At 37.7% G+C, this 17,714-nt stretch overlaps 1 protein-coding gene across 1 annotated transcript; it reads right to left on the bottom strand.

Moving 5' to 3' along the window:
* Positions 1-5,640: 5,640 nt before the first annotated feature.
* LOC143860530 (nudix hydrolase 13, mitochondrial-like) lies at positions 5,641-15,995 on the bottom strand. The gene is made up of 7 exons (XM_077371212.1): positions 15,565-15,995; positions 15,340-15,445; positions 15,101-15,183; positions 12,791-12,905; positions 12,586-12,669; positions 9,977-10,126; positions 5,641-6,127 (listed from the first exon to the last, which is right to left on the bottom strand). The coding sequence occupies exons 3-7, from the start codon at positions 15,166-15,168 to the stop codon at positions 5,891-5,893; spliced, it is 654 nt and encodes a 217-aa protein (XP_077227327.1). The 5' UTR covers positions 15,169-15,183; positions 15,340-15,445; positions 15,565-15,995; the 3' UTR covers positions 5,641-5,890.
* Between the last annotated feature and the right edge of the window lie 1,719 nt (positions 15,996-17,714).

The following is a 17,714-nucleotide window of genomic DNA, read 5'->3' as shown; positions in this document are numbered from 1 at the left end:
ATGAAATTAAGTATGCTCTTCAAGATCCTCATTATCTTAGGCAAAATAGGAGTACTTTAGACCTAGCCTTTTTATGAGTATTTCATGACTCAACATGCCACGTTGCGCACCCTTATTGCACTTGGAACGGCTAATGTGGCACCATGTGACCATATAAAAAAAAGAAAAACTGTAGTGCCATGTGGCAATCCTACATCAAATGTGGCACCTAGAATGCCACCTAAATTAACCGTAACGTACATCGGATTCTTCCGTTTCCGTACTCTATTTTTTAAGTTAAGCACTTTAATTAAGAATTTGGCTAATCGCAATTGATATGATTATGATACTAGAGATGAAATTAAGTATATCACACCCGTTTATATTTTATGTCTCGTAGAATAAAAACTTTGGTGACTATGGCTTATTGTAAGTAAATAGACTCTTTCTCCTACTCACAAAACCCTCTTAGCAGCTGCTTGAACATTATTATGTTGATAACTCAAAAAAATGCAAAAAATGTTGCTTGTAGGGTAGAAATGCAATGTGGGTATACCTCAAAATTTAAAAGATAAATCTTGAAATAAGGCCTTTGATCCAAGAAAGTTCCTTAGTTTAGCTGTGCCTTGAAAAGCCAAGAGAAAAAAGAAAGATATGAATTCAATCAAGTGGGGATAGCCGAATTTGATGGGACTTTTTTCAATATCCCATGAATCTCCAATTTCCCAAGCACAAGAACACTGATATGAAAAGATGTGTTGAAAAGGAGAGTCAAAGGTTAATAACCCACATTACCAGGACAAAAAGGGGTTGATGTAGTGGAGCTGCACCCTTTTCACATGCTTACCACCTTTGGCCTTTCTTGCACTGTTTTAGTAGAAAAAATGTAGTTTTTTAGCAACCAAAGGGAGACCCAATTCCTTCAAAACCCATCAACAACTCATTGTCATTGCCTTTTCAACGTTTTTAGGGTTTCGAGGTATTTTGTGTGTTTGAATGTTTTGTCTCGTGCGAAATGCCTTCCCGGAATTTGAGGTTGGTGGAGCTGGTTTCCTGGTTTTGAACTTCCATTTTGTTTTGTCTTTTCATTTTTGTTTCTTTTTCTTTCTTCTTTTTGATGTTTGCTTTCAATACATTTCTAGAAGGTTACAATCACAAGAAATACTTGTCTTATGTTTGAGGAATTGTCAATGGCAGAGCAATCAAAAACTTTAGGAAAATGATATGACCAGGCGTGCATAATATTTTCAATTTTCTTTGTAGAATAGTGAGGTGGCATATATTCATAATTCTTTTTCAAGTACCCATATGATCGATCTAGGGTCTGATGAAACACAAAATAAAACAAAGAAAATTAATTAAAGCAAGCACCCATAAGAATGTGAGAGATTTTGCATGTTCTCGAAATGATGCCTACATCCTCGAGTGAAAACAATTGAAGAGCTTCTTCCACTATGCAAAGATTAAAAAGTTACCTCAATGATCTAAACTCAATTGATCCCTATGCGAAAATTACAAACTTCCACTATGCCAAGACTACAAAGTTACCAAAAAAATATTTCAAAAAAAAAGAAGGAAATGTTATCTGCACTACTCTCCTCACTTTATTAAAAGTACGGTATGGCCCGCACCATAGGATGATCCAAACCGTTTAGGTTGCGCCCCAAAAAATATTTCCATAGGTTGATCCTAACCCTCCGATCTATAGAGGGTTAGGATCAACCCTCTAGCATTCAGATTGAAGGGTTAAGATCAACGTATGGAAATGATTTTTGGGGCACAACCTATTTAGGCTGTGGCCCATCTAATGGACGGTTTGGATCATCCTATGGTGCGGGCCATACCGTACTTTTAATAAAGTGAGGAGTTCCCTCATCAAAAGACAGTAGTGCTGATAACATTTCCCAAAAAAAATCTTAAATTTTCTTAAAATGGGAAAAAGGCTGAATTAGTCAGTATATTAGCTTTAAGTTTAATCAAATCTCTTTTTTTTTTGTGTGTGATAAGCCTGATGAGAGAGGAACACCAATGAATTTCCAAATTTACACCTCAATTTATAAGAAAGGAGTTGATATTTAATCAAAAGGGATGACATCAGCCCTAATTACTGAGAATTGGTCCTTGCCCTTGACCAACCTTCTATTCAGAGGTTGATTGAGTTTAAATGGCCAAAATACACTCCAAATTGGCCAATTAAACGAAACACATGAATTTCCAAAAATAACCTAGAATGTCCATGTCTTGTTGTTTTTGTTTAAAAAAATCATGATATGCTTGCATCAACCAATGCTAAGACACTTGAACTGATGGATCCCCTCTACTGATAGATCTTTTAGCACCAAAGTGCCTGGAATTGTATTCGAGTCCACAACCCAAATCATCATTGGACTGATATTGTGTGGTTCAAAGGTCATGTTCCTAAATATGTTGTTACATAGTGGAAGGCCCTCCTTAACAAGATGAGCACCAAAGATCGAATCTTCAGTAGAGGCCCCCAATCTGATTCCTCGTGTTCTATGTAATTCGGTCCCTGAATCAGTGAACCATTTGTTCTTTAAATGTGGGTATTCAGCTTGGATATGGAGACAAGTATTATGGAGAGCTAGGCACCACAAAAACCTGAAAAATTCCCCGATAGAAGAAGCCATTTGGCTCATAATGAACTATTGTGGGAACAGTCAGTCCTTAATTGTGCTTAAATCTGTTTTCCAATGCCATTTCCAAAATTTGGAGAGAAAGAAACTCTCGAATATTTGACGGTATAAGAATTAAGAAAGCACAAATCTCTCATCCTGAAAGAAATTCTCCTTGAAGCCAAGCTCAAAATAAACTCTCTGAATATTACTGATATAGATACTACAGAAAACCAAAGAATAGCCTCTTTATTCGGGTATAGATTGAATTCGCCTGACCTGAGTAAAAAATGGTGTTCCTGGATCCCTCCCTCTCTTGATGAACTGAAAATTAATGTGGATGCTTCTCTGGATGATAATGGAGGCAGAATCGGTGGGTTGATTCGAGATAACTCAGGTAAATGCCTTTCTCTATTCTCTCAAAATGTGGACAAAGAAGAAATTTTCGAGCTTGAACTTTATGCAATTGAAAGAGGTATTCATCTGGCCTCTGCCCTTAACGCAAGAAATATTTGGGTGAAATCTGATTCCAAGTTTGCAGTTGATAACTTAATCGATTCATCGGCGATCCCATGGAGACAGGTTATGAGAATCAGAAGAATTAAAGCAGCACTGTTTGCTTTTCTTCATCAAAAGATTTCCCACATCTGGAGGGAGGCAAACTCAGTGGCTGATTACCTCTCAAAGAGAAACTGCCCTATAAAAGGTTGGAATTTGCCCGGTTCGGGATCCACTTTTGAGCTTATCAACATTATCGATGAAGATGGTAAAGGATCTCAATACCAACGTCTGTAACTTTCTCCTTAGGCTAGCTCTTTGCTTTCCTATGTTGTTACTTCTTATCTCCATTTTTTATATATCTTGTGGGGGTCATGCCTAACATCAGCTTGCCAATAATAAAAAAAAAGACACTTGAACTGTGCATTGGAATCATAGCCATTGATCAGATTTTCTTATCAATCGTGTCATGGTGTAACCATGAAAGTTACAAAAATATCCTTTTTGGGGCCGATTAAAAGAAAATACCTGGAATTTCTAGGGATGCACATTTTCAAGTGATGCAGTCTTGATATATAAATAATTCTTCCTTGTAAAATTGTGTAACCATGAAAGTTACAAAAATAGCCTTTTGGGGGCCAATTAAAAGACAATAACTGGAATTTCTAGGGATGCACTTGAAAATGTCAGTCTAGATATATAAATAATTCTTCCTTATTTACAAGCACCTTTAAAATCTATATAAAAAATATGTTAAAAACGAGGAAGTCTAAACTGAAGGGAGCACTTGCAAAAGAGAGGTGAAAGGGCTGCAAATCACCATCATGTTTGACTTTTTGGGAGTTATTAATGCATGATGGGGATGTGCAGCCAATGAGAGAGCCCTTTCACCTATTTTTTGCAAGGGCTCCCTTCAGTCTAGAATTCCTCGTTAAAAACTCGTACGAAACTCCTTAAAATCCCTAGGAAATTGATATGGACACCTCAATCTTGTCTTAATAATTGATGAACATATATCCATGCAAGGAAAGAAGGTTAGTGGGAGTTGGAAGAATCCTCTAAATTTTGGTTGAAATTAAAGAAAAATCTCTAGACTCTCTCTAGCTGCCCTGGTTTAGCAACTCTATCTGCCTCTGAATTTTTGGACAATCTTGCTACCTGATCCTCCCAAGGATCAAATCTCCAAGTCTTGTCCCAACTAGTCAATCCAAAAGCCTCTATTTTGTTAAATATTGATTTTTAATAGAGCATTAGTATAGACCATATGCAGGATGCAGAAGCAAAGGCAATCTTGGCCTGGTGTCCCATGCGGTCAGTGGATCCAAAGGATAGGATTTGTTCATAGCAGTTGGATCCGAACCCCTGTCCATTCGATCCATATCCTAAGGCCAGTAATTATTTTGGATAATTAGCCACAAAAAGCGCCCTAGAAAGGAATAGAGGGGCAAATTCATAACATTTTAAACACTACTCAAAATGAAATTAACTTATATTTTTTCTGATTTTAGTTTGGATTGTCCTCTTCTTGTGTTTCTTCCCTCTTCCCTGCCTTAACCCTAAGGCCTAACTGTGTCCAACATAAGTAGGAGTTAGGACACCCCGAGGGACTATCCGAGAAAGTAATAGAAGATTTTGCTAGGTTTTTTACTCTTAGCACGAGACTGAAGGCCAGATGCTTGAAGAATATTGTTAATATGTCGACAATTTTTTTAGGTTAACATAAGCAAAGATGTAGACCCAGATTTGGTTTAAAGGAACTACAAGGATATTGTCGAGTAACAAAGAATGAAGTTGTGATAGATTGCATGAAAAATTGATCCATTTCAAGTTGAGTCCAATCTGGGTTTAATATGTAGTGAATAAAGGACAAGCTAAAGCAATCAAAAGCCATAGTAGTATTCACTGTTAAGGCAAAAAGACCCACAGTGTAGGATATATTTTGGCAACAAGAGGTAAAGATCTCGAGACGAAGGGTTGCCAACCTAAACAAATGAGTTTCCAAACCTCAGAAAATTTGATTTCCACAATGTTCAGCCAAACATGCCATAAATGTACAATGGTTAGTGTTGGTCCAATCGCGACTCTGACATAGCATGATAATCGAAGGATCAAGCTTCATCAAAGAGCTTAAAACAGAAAATAGTCAGGGACCCACATCCAACGTGCAAATTTCAATCAAACATATGGTTAGGATCATCCAATATGCGTGATTTTGTTAATAGGGCCATCTTATGGAAGGTCCAGATCCTCTACCCATTGCTTTGCCTGCTACGGCATACATGCGCGAAAGCTCTCCATTTTATAAGGGTGGTTGATTTCCAGATGTGAATAACAAAATAACTGAAATGAATTAAGGGATGATAAGATGCAATACAAAGGTATTTCTCTTCTTGTCAAATGAATCCGAGTTTTAAGCTCCAAATTATAATAGAATATTTTGTACATCTAATTACTAAAAGAGCTTTATCTTTAATTTTTGATGAATATGGACCCATGTCATAGATATCTCCAAAATGAGAAAAAACAAATGGAAAGAAAATGCAGTGTTATTTCCAATTGTCTTGATAAAGTTACAGAGTGCCATGATACAAAGACAAGTCCAACATTCGCAAGGGCTAACAGAAGGTTTACCTATCGAATATCGGTTCAGAGAAATGATTGGCGGGCGAACAGAAGGTTTAACTATCGAATATCGGTTCAAAGAAACGATTGGCGGGTGAACAGAAGGTTTACCTATCGAATATCGGTTCCAAGAAACGATTGGCGAGAGGTAAACCATCTTAACACAAAGCATTTATAGGATTTTCAAGGTGTTGGGTACCTGAAGACTTCACAAAGTAGCTGGGTAGTGAAATCTGATGCCCTGCCACCTCTGAAACGGGTGCTGGTGCAGATATTATCGCGGTATCATCCCCTGTTTGATGCTCGTTGTCTTGTAGAACTCTCTGTCGGCACTCTTCGAGAGCGATACGCATCCATTCGTAGCGACAGAGCTCGGATGCCTCCATTACCGTTAGCTATTAAGGGGAAAGAGACTCATGAGAGCAAGGTTCAAAACTTTTTGTAACAGTCAATATGTATATATTAGCCGGAGGCTGAGAAAAAACATAACGGAGATGCACTTGCGATTCGAGTGATATTGATTCTTCCCAAAAAAAAAAAAAAACTAATTGATATCCAATGCTTGAACCGCTTTTTTGTGTTTATTTGTGTTTTTAATGATTTTTAGCATATTTATTTCAACTAAAAACTATGATTTGATAAAAATAACATACTTATTAGAGTTTTACAGTGCTAACAAGCATATTGGCAGCTTGACTGTTTGCTTGTTGTCAAGTGTTTTTCTTTTACAACTTGGACTAAAAAAGTAAAACTAATCAATTAAAGGAAGTATTGAATAAAGGTGAAACACTCATAAATGCACAAGCACTTACAAATCCCTTTGTTAAATTATAGTAAAATAAACAAAAGCAAGTCTGTACATATATCTACATCAAATTTTCTAAAATGTTAAACATAAAAGAAAGTAAATTATTAAAAAAGAAATAAATACGAAAGAATGCAAAAAAGAAAGAGAGTAAAAAGAGCTCATTAAAAAGGGGACACAGACTTGTGTGTGTGTGTGGATCATGTTCATAACTTTTTTTTCTGTGGATAGATTTCTTTGCTAGGAATCTGTTTCTTGATCTACTTTTTTATACAAGTCACTAATCTTGTCAATTATATGTGCCCAACCTCTTAGGGAACATACCTCATTTGTTTGTCGTATGAGTCTTCCTCTGTCCAAAGGCCTCCATTGAACTTGCCAATGAAAATAGGGAGCCCGATAAGAAGGGACCATACCTCCTCTTCATTTGAGTCTATCACACTAGCTGGCTGGAGAAAGCCATTATCATCACACCCCAAGTTATTTTGGAAAACATTCCCACTTCTCCAAGACTTATATTTTGCGAAGAGGACCCATCAAAGTTAAGCTTGAGGATGTTAGAAAGCGAGAAAATTCATTTCATTCTTCTTAGTCTATCCTTCCATCCTTGATAATCACATCCCTGTTCCAAAGTACATTGATGTGGGATGGGGTCGATGGAAGACTTTAGGGAGACAGGATTGAATAAGGACTGATGTTATTAATAACAAATTTGATAGAATCCAAACAGAGAAATTCAAGGAAACTCAAAACAAAACATATTTTGACTGTAGGGGTGCAAATTATCAAAATTTAAGACAGTTTTGAAGTACCCAAAAAAATTGGATAAGATCCAATGGCTGGATCAGTTTGAAACACTATGGAATTACTTTCGAGATGAACGAAGATTAAACAAGATAAAAATCATTTCAAACTGGCCGTTCGATCAAAATCTAAGATCAATCAATCAAACTATAAGACCGTAGCTCTTGCTTCTCTGTCGTTTTACTTAAGGCCTTGGCAACAATAGTGAAGAGGAACAGGGTGTCAGGGACGATGGGTCTTCCTGACACAGGATGAGAGAAGTTTTGAAAAAATCAAAAGGGGAGCCGTTAATAGGGATAGAACACCAAGCGCATTCAAGCCCTCTGTTAAAGTATAAAAAATAACGCCTTTCTCCAACAGCTTAAGCTTTTGGAGAAGTTGGTAAGTTAACATGGTATCAGAGCCAAAGGTCTCGAGTTCAAACCCCCCACGTGTTTGCCAAGTGGGCCACACGTGCGGGGGAGCGTTAAAGTATAAAAAGATAAATAACGCCTTTCTCCAACAGCTTAAGCTTTTGGAGAAGTTGGTAAGTTTCACCCTCCATCTACAACCAAAGCTCATTTTGCCCATAAAATAATACGGACAATCCCAGTCCACCTCATAAGCTTTCTCCATTCCATGTCCAACATCTATATCATGTCTCTCTCGTTAGCGATCACAAACCCCCCCCACTCCCATTCAAGGATTTGCCTACGCCGAATGAGCACACTGTAGTGTTGTGATATGACTTTCCCAAAGACATGATTGATTATGCCTGCAAGAACTTCGGCCAACAGCTTATACGTGCAACCAACCAGGCATATAGGATGGAAGTCCATAATTAAACCTGCCCCATTGCTCTTAGGAATTAATGCAATGAAAATGACGCCTATTCCTTTCTCCGGCGAGAGACCTCTGTGAACTCCTCAAAGAAGAGCTTCAAATCCACTGTCACCGAGTCCCAGCACTCTTGGAAGAATGCTATGCAAAAGTCATCCGACCCAATAGCTCCATCCCTTTCTAAGGGGAACAACCCATTTTTTATTTCCTCATCCGTGGTATCTGCTTCCAATAATGCATTGTCACCCTAATCTAGTTGCTGAAAATCTCCAATTGTAGTCTTCACTTACTTTCTCCCTAGACCTTGTTTCCTCTTCCAACAAAACTTATATTTCTTCCTTCCTATCCAGGTCACTAATACGACTTGACAACGATTCCTTGTTCTTTACATCCCTGACCTTGTCCTTGTGAGCCCATCTTTTTATTTTTTATTCTGGTTTATTTTTTATTTTTTTAACTTCTGGTTTATTTTTTATTTTTTTAATTGTCAAGAATTGCATTAAAAAAGACGAAGATGGTCGGTCAAATAAAAATAAACCGAGGAAAGAAAGCCGAAAAGATAGCAAGAAATTACAAGAGAAAAAGAAAAAAAAAAGAAAAAACTCAAGGAGGAAGGAAGTCAAAATTCTCCAACGCCCCCAAGAGAACTCCTCTCCTAGCAAGATTATCCGCTGCCACATTAGCAGATCTTCTAACATGATGAAAACCAATTGACGAGATTATCCGCCCTTCAGGCCTCGCCTCCTCCCACTAAGTGCAAGCTTACCCTAAATCTGAGGTTCTTCCATCAAGGCTAGCTCTAATCGGAAAGGGATAGGGCCCCACGAACGCATATTGGGGTCAAATAAAATGGGGTAGTGATCTGAGCTGGGCTTAATCATGCTTTTTGAGAAGAGTTAGGGAAGAAGTTTAGCGAATCCAGGTTGACCAGAAACCGGTCCAGGTGACTTTTGCTTTTGCTCTAATTTCTAACCCATGCTCATAACACGTAGATCTAGGTCTATAATAATTAAAAAATAGCAAATTTTAAATAACATAAAATTTTGTAGTAAAAAATAACAAAAAGGTAAATTTAAAAAAAAAAAAACATGTTTAACTAGATAGATCTTCCCTATAAATGTATAAAACAATCAAGCAATACATTATACTTAAATCTATAAAAGAATCACTAGGTAAAAAGTAAAATATAAAATAGAGACAAAAAAATCCACGTACATAACACCCAAATCTATTCCAAATTTGTCGCAAAAATGCATGCAAAATTAACCATGCATGATTTAGATGCATTACAAGTAATCCATAAATAAAAGAGATAGGAAAATTATAAAATCCACAAATTTTGTGAATGCTGCTTTGATCCATTGATTCATGTTCCAAATCGTGTTCTTCGTGGTTGAATCTAATATATCTATGTTGATTTAGGTTATACAACCTTAAATCATGTACACTCCAATGAAAAAAAATGATAAGATAAAGTTTACAGTATTCACGTAAATAAACATTCACGTAAACATGATGCTAATAGAGAGTAAGAAGTGCCATTATCAGATTATCAGATAGTCCCCTTTCAAATAGTCCCGATACGGACCCTGTATTGGGCTTACCAGCCAATACACGGTTTTTTTGTGAGCGAAGATACAGGGTAGGTACATATAATATTGGGCCCTGCCGCTACAAATACATATCGGCCGGTATGCATCCGTATCAAAAGATACTTCAAACCATGCACAGGTCAGTTGTTTTCAAGGTTCGCAAAAGAAGCATTTTAACTCAGCAGCAAGATTAAAAGAGATAAGGTGATTGTTTGTATACTGACCCATTTCCGTTCATGGTTAGCCTGTTCAGGCCAGGATTCTAGTTCTTCAACCACCTCCAACGCAAACATGTAACCCCAGCAACCTCCTTCTAGGCTGCTACTGTTTTGTCTACTCTTGCTTCTGAACTTCCACTCTCCCAATGGATTTTCCTATGCAACAGAGCAGATCAGGTATTTTAGGCGGGTAGACATTCATGACATTATATCTAAATAATCAGCTCAACTTGAAAAACCAATATCACTGAATTATTACCAGGCATATTAATGCATCAATGTTAATTGCCTACCATGATTTTGAGCTGGTAAAAACCATCACCGAATAGAAAACCTAAAACTCATATTTTTAAAACAAGTCAAATTGGCTAATACATCCCATCACAATATCAGTTGCCATGTATCTTAGAGAAAAAATTGAAATACCACTAAATTTGCAGTAGGGAGATTTAGTTGAAAATTTTCAGTTCTTTTTAAGCCACTAGCTGAAAGATATGAGAGAATCAGCAACTATGCACATATGACCAACAACCATATCCAATGGACGACATCCTCACCAGTAGTAGTTGATGAACAACAAAGTAACTAGATACATGGCCTAGAAAACTTCATACCAAAGCAGTGCAGGAAGAAGATCAATATTTCTCTTTTATGAAAATATTGTGAACAGAATTTCAAGTGATGCTGCAAATGATAATTGAACATCAACTAATTAAAATACACTAACTTAACAAATATTTTACATTCTTTTTAGGGATTTGCTAGGGACCATCACAGAAGGCATTTCACATATGGTCCGTTACATGAGAGAGCAGCCACATCATGAATAAAGACAAAATCTGTTGAAAAGTGAGCCTCTGTGGCTGCTCTCTCATGCAACGGACCATCTGCGAAATGCCTTCTGTGATGGTCCCTAGCAAATCCCTTCTTTTTAAGATGACACTCCCAAGACCTCAAATTATTTACACCATAGATTTGTCATAGTGGATTACACTGAATTAAGTCTGAGTCAAGAGCACATAGTCAACTCAACTCAACTAAGCCTTTGTCCCAAACTAGTTGCGGTCGGCTAATGAATCCTTTAGAAAATTTTCATGAAGAAGGTGAAAGAATCTACCTGGCTCAAATCGACTAAGACTACTCCTGACACTAGTTGGGTCCATCTGCATGGATCATTTTCTTCCATTCTATCATATCCAAGGTCATGTTCTCTGTTATGTTCCTAGCCCTCAAGTCTTTCCTCACTGTTTCTACCCAAGTTGTTTTCAGTCTGTCGCTACCTCTTTTTACTCCATCAACATGGCACGAGTCACTTCTTCTCACTGGAGCATCCAAAGGCCTACGTTGGATATGCCCAAACCATCTTAAGCGATGCTCTATCATCTTCTCCTCAATTGGTGCCCACCCCCACCTTTTTACGGATGTCTTCATTTTTAATTTGATCAAACCTTGTGTGGCCGCACATCCATCTAAGCATTTGCATCTTCGCTACACTCATCCAATACCGAAATCGAAATCAATGTTAATCAAAACATTACATTATTTCGATCGAAATTTCGAAATTTCATTTTCCTGGGATTTCACCAAAAAATCTTCCATATATTCTTTATTTAATATCTTCCTGAACTTTCAGCCAAAATTTCAGGCGGGATAAAATTATACTGTTTTGATTTCGTGGGATTTCGAACGAAATTTTGGCAAAAATTTCGGTTTCGGTGAGTGCCGATACGCATTCCGAAAACCGAAATTTAAAACCTTGCATGCTACTTCCTGGTGGCCCAACATTCTGAGCCGTCGAGCATGGCTGGCCTCACAGGCTCACAGCTGTCTTATAAAACTTTCCCTTCAACTTGGTAGGTATTTTACGATCACACAGAACTCCTGAAGCATGCTTCCACTTCAACCAACCTGCTCTTATCCTCTGGTTAACATCCTCTTCAATCTCTCCTTTCTTATGTACCTCCTGTCCATAAGAAAGGAGAGATTGGTTGAAGAGGATATCCCTCTTAGGTACCTCCTGTCTAGCCATATTTATTACATCGTCGCCCCGCCTCCTTACATTACTAAAGTTGCACTCCATATACTCTGTCTTAGTCCTGCTTAGTCTAAAACCTTTGGATTCCAAAGTAGTTCTCCATAACTCTAACTTAGCATTAACTCCTGCTTTGGTTTCGTCAATTAATACTATGCCAAGTCAAGAGCACATATAATTGAATTTTTTATCAGGAATGCTTGAAGTATAAATTTCGGCACAAGAAAATAGTATGAAACATCTGGTTGACCACTCATTCATATTGAGAATACCAAGAAAATATATCCATTGATAACCATGAAAACACAGTTCAAGCATAGTTTTTCATTGAGCATAGTTTTTAAATGCAAGAAAGCATTCTGTTAATTAGTTGCTTATTTTTGGTTTTAAGAGTCAACATGATTTTTATTTTTTTTTAAGAGTTAATCATGTTGACTCTTAAAACAAAAATAAGCAACTAATTAACAGAATGCTTTCTTGCATTTCATCCAATAACAATTGGAAAAAGAAAATACACTATAACGACCAGCAAGAAAATGGAACATCAAGATTATCTTTCCTAGAAAAAGTAAAAAACACATACATCAAGATTCCCTCTCACTCCCGCTTCCTCCAAGGCTTCGCGGCAAGCAGCTGCAAAGACAGTCTCATCATCCTCCCACCCACCCTGACAATCAAATGAACAACACTAAATAAAACATTCCCAAAGCCAGCAGAGTTGAATGCTTGAAAAGGTCAAATACTACTGGAATAAAATTTCAAATAGAAAATGAGCAGGCAGTACATACTTTAGGAAACACGAGATCATGACGATTTGGGGAGGAAATCATAAGAACTTCCAACCTATCTTCTAAACCACCAGTATGGTCATCAACATTCTTTTTCAGCCTATAAGGGATACACCTGTTTGCATTGCATGAATGAATGAGTAATCAAAAAAAAAAAAAAAACAGGGCCATAGCACCATCATTAAAAAAAAAAGTTTGAGATATACAAATATTGCAAGACGTTAGCCACCAGAAAGGTCGCAAAAAAAGATACTATAAACATATACACTACATGATAGATAAGCAAAAAATGTGAGGGTGTCACAGTTCTATGAGAGAATTGGGGGTAGAATTGCGTGGGGGTGGGAGTTCTTTAGGAACATAAAGGAGGAAATAATAAGTATTACTAACCTTTTCTATTGTGGAACAGTCCTATATATCTCGGAGGCAGAAAATTAAATAACCTGGGCTCCAGGTACCAATGCAGCCCATTTTTTTCTGGATGATAACAAATTAAGGGAGAAGGAGGAGGAGGAGGGGGGGGGGGGGGGGGGGGGGAGGAAGGGGATAGAATAAAAAATCTCTAGTCCCGATCTGTCTACTCCAGTTCTAGCCAACCAGTATGCATCGTTATTTGTAGAGTACAAATACAGAAAAAATACCAAGTGATGTGCAAACGCCTAATGAAGCATGCCAAAAGAGACAATTGTAACTTCAATGAAGAGCACACGAGAAAGTAATGGAATCAAATAATGCTTTGAAAAGTCAGAACCGATCTATATTACTGTCCCACGAGGCAAATTTTGAGAATTTTCTAGAACATCAAAATTGAGAAGCTTGGAGCCCTCAAGAAATTTGGACCAGATCATAGGTAAAGTAGTTGATATGTCAGTATGAGAAGATTTATCCTTCCCCTGCATGTCTTTGTAGCACTTGTCTAAAGCGTAAGCCTCCAGGTAACTATATGGCAGTCAATTGTTTTTTTTTTTTTTTGAATGGTACATATGGTAGTCAAATTACCACAGAAAAATCAACTGAATAATCCAGACGGCCGTTGTAGTTACCCAAACTTCCACCAAGATTATCCTGTAGATGACAAGTCAAGCTGCTTCTTCTACGCCAAAATGCAGCACCCATATCAAAACTGAAATGAGCAGTCAGTGTTTTATGGTCGGTTAGGGGCTATCTCCACTTGTTGTACATCACCACTATACACCAGAGCAATTGGACGATCTAGACAACCTATATGATGGATCCTACAATGGATGGGCCATAGTAAGAAACAAAAAAAAAATCACAGATCAAACCATCCTAAAGTTCCTATAAAAGGAATTTTGCCCATTGGCCGCATTTGTTTTAACCAGTGTTTCAAAACACGGATAAGGGCCAAAATGCAGCCAAAGCAAATCCTAGTCTACTTGGCACCGCTTAATCGGGTGCTTGGTTGACTCGGCCGAGTACTTGGTTGACGCATTTATAATTTGAGAGTGAAAAGAGTTTTACTTGACTTTATAGGGCAAAACTCGGATATGGACAAGAATGCAGCCAAGGACCATCTAGTCGGCGTTGTACCATGGATCATACAAAATAGGACCCAGTGTATGGACAGTCCAAATCACACATGAATATCACAGTCGTGATGCACGAATCCGTCGAAACTGACCACAAACAAGCTCTTCAACCACAACCATATAAACATGGCATGCTCAATTACATAAGAAATACATCATATATGGAACAGAACCCTTCAAGAAGTGCCAAATAGATCAGAAAAATTAGGTTTGCAAATAATACATACATATATGTGTATATGAAAATTAATATTGTAACCTAATTGTCAATAAAGGATACAGAATTGATCATACATGAACAGTAGAAGCTTAAGTCCTTTTCGATTAAGATTATGGCAACCAATTGTGAGTGCATAAACAACTATTGCCCACAATTTCAAACGCGATTTTGAGTCCAATAATAGGTTTGGCACTCACATCAGTTTTCATAATCTTAAACGAACAGGGCCTTAGCTTAGACAAAAAAATGAACACTGCTGGATTATAAAAACCAAGGAATTGAACCACAAAGATACCTATATACCTAATCCAACCAAGCTCTATAATCTCTGGCCTACCACATATTACAAGTTACAGTTCCAGAAATCCTTTTTTTTTTACTGCCAATTTTTCAACGAAAATAGAAAAAGGATGACATGACTTTCAGCCTATAGACAAAGAGAGATCAAAAGTCAGCATTATCCATCAATGAAAAATAAAAAATTAAAATAAAATCAGCAATTTAAAAGGAAGATAAAAACTTCCAAAGAAGGAAAAATACCCTGAGACAAGCCGGAATCCATCCTGGTAACGCTGTCGGTGGCGTCCTGTTCTAGCTAGCAAAGCCATAATCCGTCAAAAATCCTAAGAAAAATAGAAAAATCAAAGAAAAAACCATCAAATCCAAATCAACCTCCAGAAAAACGAAATAAGAACTTGTCCAAAAAAAAAAACCTAGGGAACAAAATAAAAACAAAGAACAACAAATCAATGAAAAAGAACGTCATTGAGAAATTATACCCCGTGTAATCGTAAATTCTGCTCTCATAACCACAAATCTCTACTGATCCAGAAACAATAACTAGATCTCCTCCTTCAATCTCTTGCTTGTTCACCAGAGATCCAACTGCATTTAAATCCAGCAAAAAAATACAAAGAAATATAAAAAAATTGTCATATTCCAAACCCTAACCTCGAAACAAATTTAACAAAAGAACAAAAAAAAAAGCAAGAATTTATAGATACCGAGTTTTCTACGGGGGACCAGGTCGAGAAAATCGATTCTCATGCTACCACCTCCCCCACCTTCGCAAGATTAAAATGCGAGCTCCAAAGCAGGCAAGAAGATTATATTTATAAATAACAAAACCCTAACCCTAACCCTAGCGGAAATTTAAGAAAAGAGAAGTCGCAGAACCGCTGGTAGAAGCCTCTTCAGAGAAACAGCTGTTTGAAGATTTTTCCACACAGCAGCTTTGAATATTGAGAGATTCAAACAAGAGAAAGGGATTGGAAATTTAACGCCTTTTGTTTATCGTTTGTTTGATTAATGAACCTTCAGATGAAGGGCATTTCTCCTCTTTTTTTGATTGTGTAGTTGCAGAGAAGAAACCGTGTGGAGAGAGAGAGAGAGACAGAGGCCGTTTTTGTTGACAGATACGATTAAAAACAGGGGCAGGGTATTTATTGTGGCCTGCCTGGAAGAGAGTTAATGCTAGTGTCAGTCGCGAACCTTCGATTTTGTCCTTCGCGACTTCTTTGGGCCCACCGTGAGCTTAATAGATGTGGCAAGAGCGGGGCCCAGCGGGAAAGAGCCTAACACCCACCATCAGCAGAGGGATTTACATGATTGAATTGCATGTATAGGTAGTAAGTCTACTGATAACACAGGTGGGCCAGTGTTTAGAAAGCAGATGCAGGTCAAGAAAATTTCTTCACGACTCAGTCCGAACGCGGCCAAGAACGCGGTCGTCGGCACTCAGTTGACGTGATTATAATTCGGAAGAGTTAAAGGAGTATTTATTAACTCTGAAAAGAAAAACGCGGAACACGGCAAGGAGATAAGGAAGTCGACCGGGGGGAGTCCACCATGATGTGGGGGAGTTTTAAAATTACATCTGTTGGCCCTCGGGGTCTATTACAAAGATGAGATTTTATATGGTGATTTGGTGTATAGTCCGTTATTTTTCAAAAGTACCATATGACCACTCCATAGGAAGATCCAAACCGTTCATTTGTTGGGCCACAACGTAAATAGTATGTACCCCAAAAATCATTTTCATAGGATGATCGTAACCCTTCAATCTATTGAGGTTTGAGGCGTTAGGATCATCTTATGAGATGATTTTGGGGGCACAACCTATTTACGTTCTGGCCCAACAAATGATCGGTTTGGATCATCTTATGGAGTGGGCAGTACAGTACTTTTTGAAAAATACTGGAATGTAAGGCCATACACCATGTAAAAACTCAACAAAGACCATACCCGACCATTGTAGATTGCATTTTGCTCCATGATGGCCATTAGATATCGGTGATCCTAGGGTTGAGGTTATCCCAATGCAGTTAGCTGTTTATTGACTAAAATACCCCTCATTGACAGTTGTGACTTGTGAGTTGATTTTGAAGGTTTCATACACGGGAAGGTCCGTATACTAACATCACTTTCAAAACAAGGAGTTAAAAGTAAGTGGGGCACATTGCCTATCTACATCCTCTCATCAAAATCAAAACGCAATAGAGCACTCATATAAAAAGTACTTTTGCCACACTGAGCAGATGAATTATTACAAAATAGGCGTAATATGCATGGTGGAAAGTACGTCGAGGTCGCGAATGGATTGAGAATTGGGGGTTTTGCAAATGAAGTCTTCTACTTTCTTTATCTGCAAAAAGAGTCTTTTAGTTCCACAATTGCAAAAGGGTCATCACTTTTGTGTTGATTTTGCAAATCAGGTCGTACCATCAATTTATGACCAAAATACCCTAAGGCAGGTCACACCGAGTCAACTCAAACCCATGCATCTGGTCGGGCCCACCAATTTGCCTTACGTTTTTTTATGAGATGGAGCCCATGTATAGGGTAGGGTTCATAATTTTACAGCTTATGTTGTGATAGGTTGGGCTCATTTTTTATGCAAAGGCCAAGAATGATATGATTGGGTAGGTCCCACGATCTCCACCTGAGTAGGGCCTGTAATTTTTGTCTTTTCATGTATAAGAATGCTAGTATATACAGAAGGGATTTGGGTCTTTTTATAAGTAGTTTGTCTTTTTAAATACAAGGACATTTTGGTCTTTTATGAGTAAAGAAATCTACCATGGGCATTTTGGTCACAAACAAATGACATGACCTATTTTGCAAAATTCATTCAGACGTTACGACTCTATTTGCA

This window comes from Tasmannia lanceolata, unplaced genomic scaffold (assembly GCF_043159265.1).
Source record: "Tasmannia lanceolata isolate RefF3 unplaced genomic scaffold, GAP_Taslan_0.1 ptg000037l, whole genome shotgun sequence".
NCBI classification, from domain to species: domain Eukaryota; kingdom Viridiplantae; phylum Streptophyta; class Magnoliopsida; order Canellales; family Winteraceae; genus Tasmannia; species Tasmannia lanceolata.
Note: the sequence above shows the minus strand (reverse complement) of the source record. Positions and strands in the feature narration are given on the sequence as shown.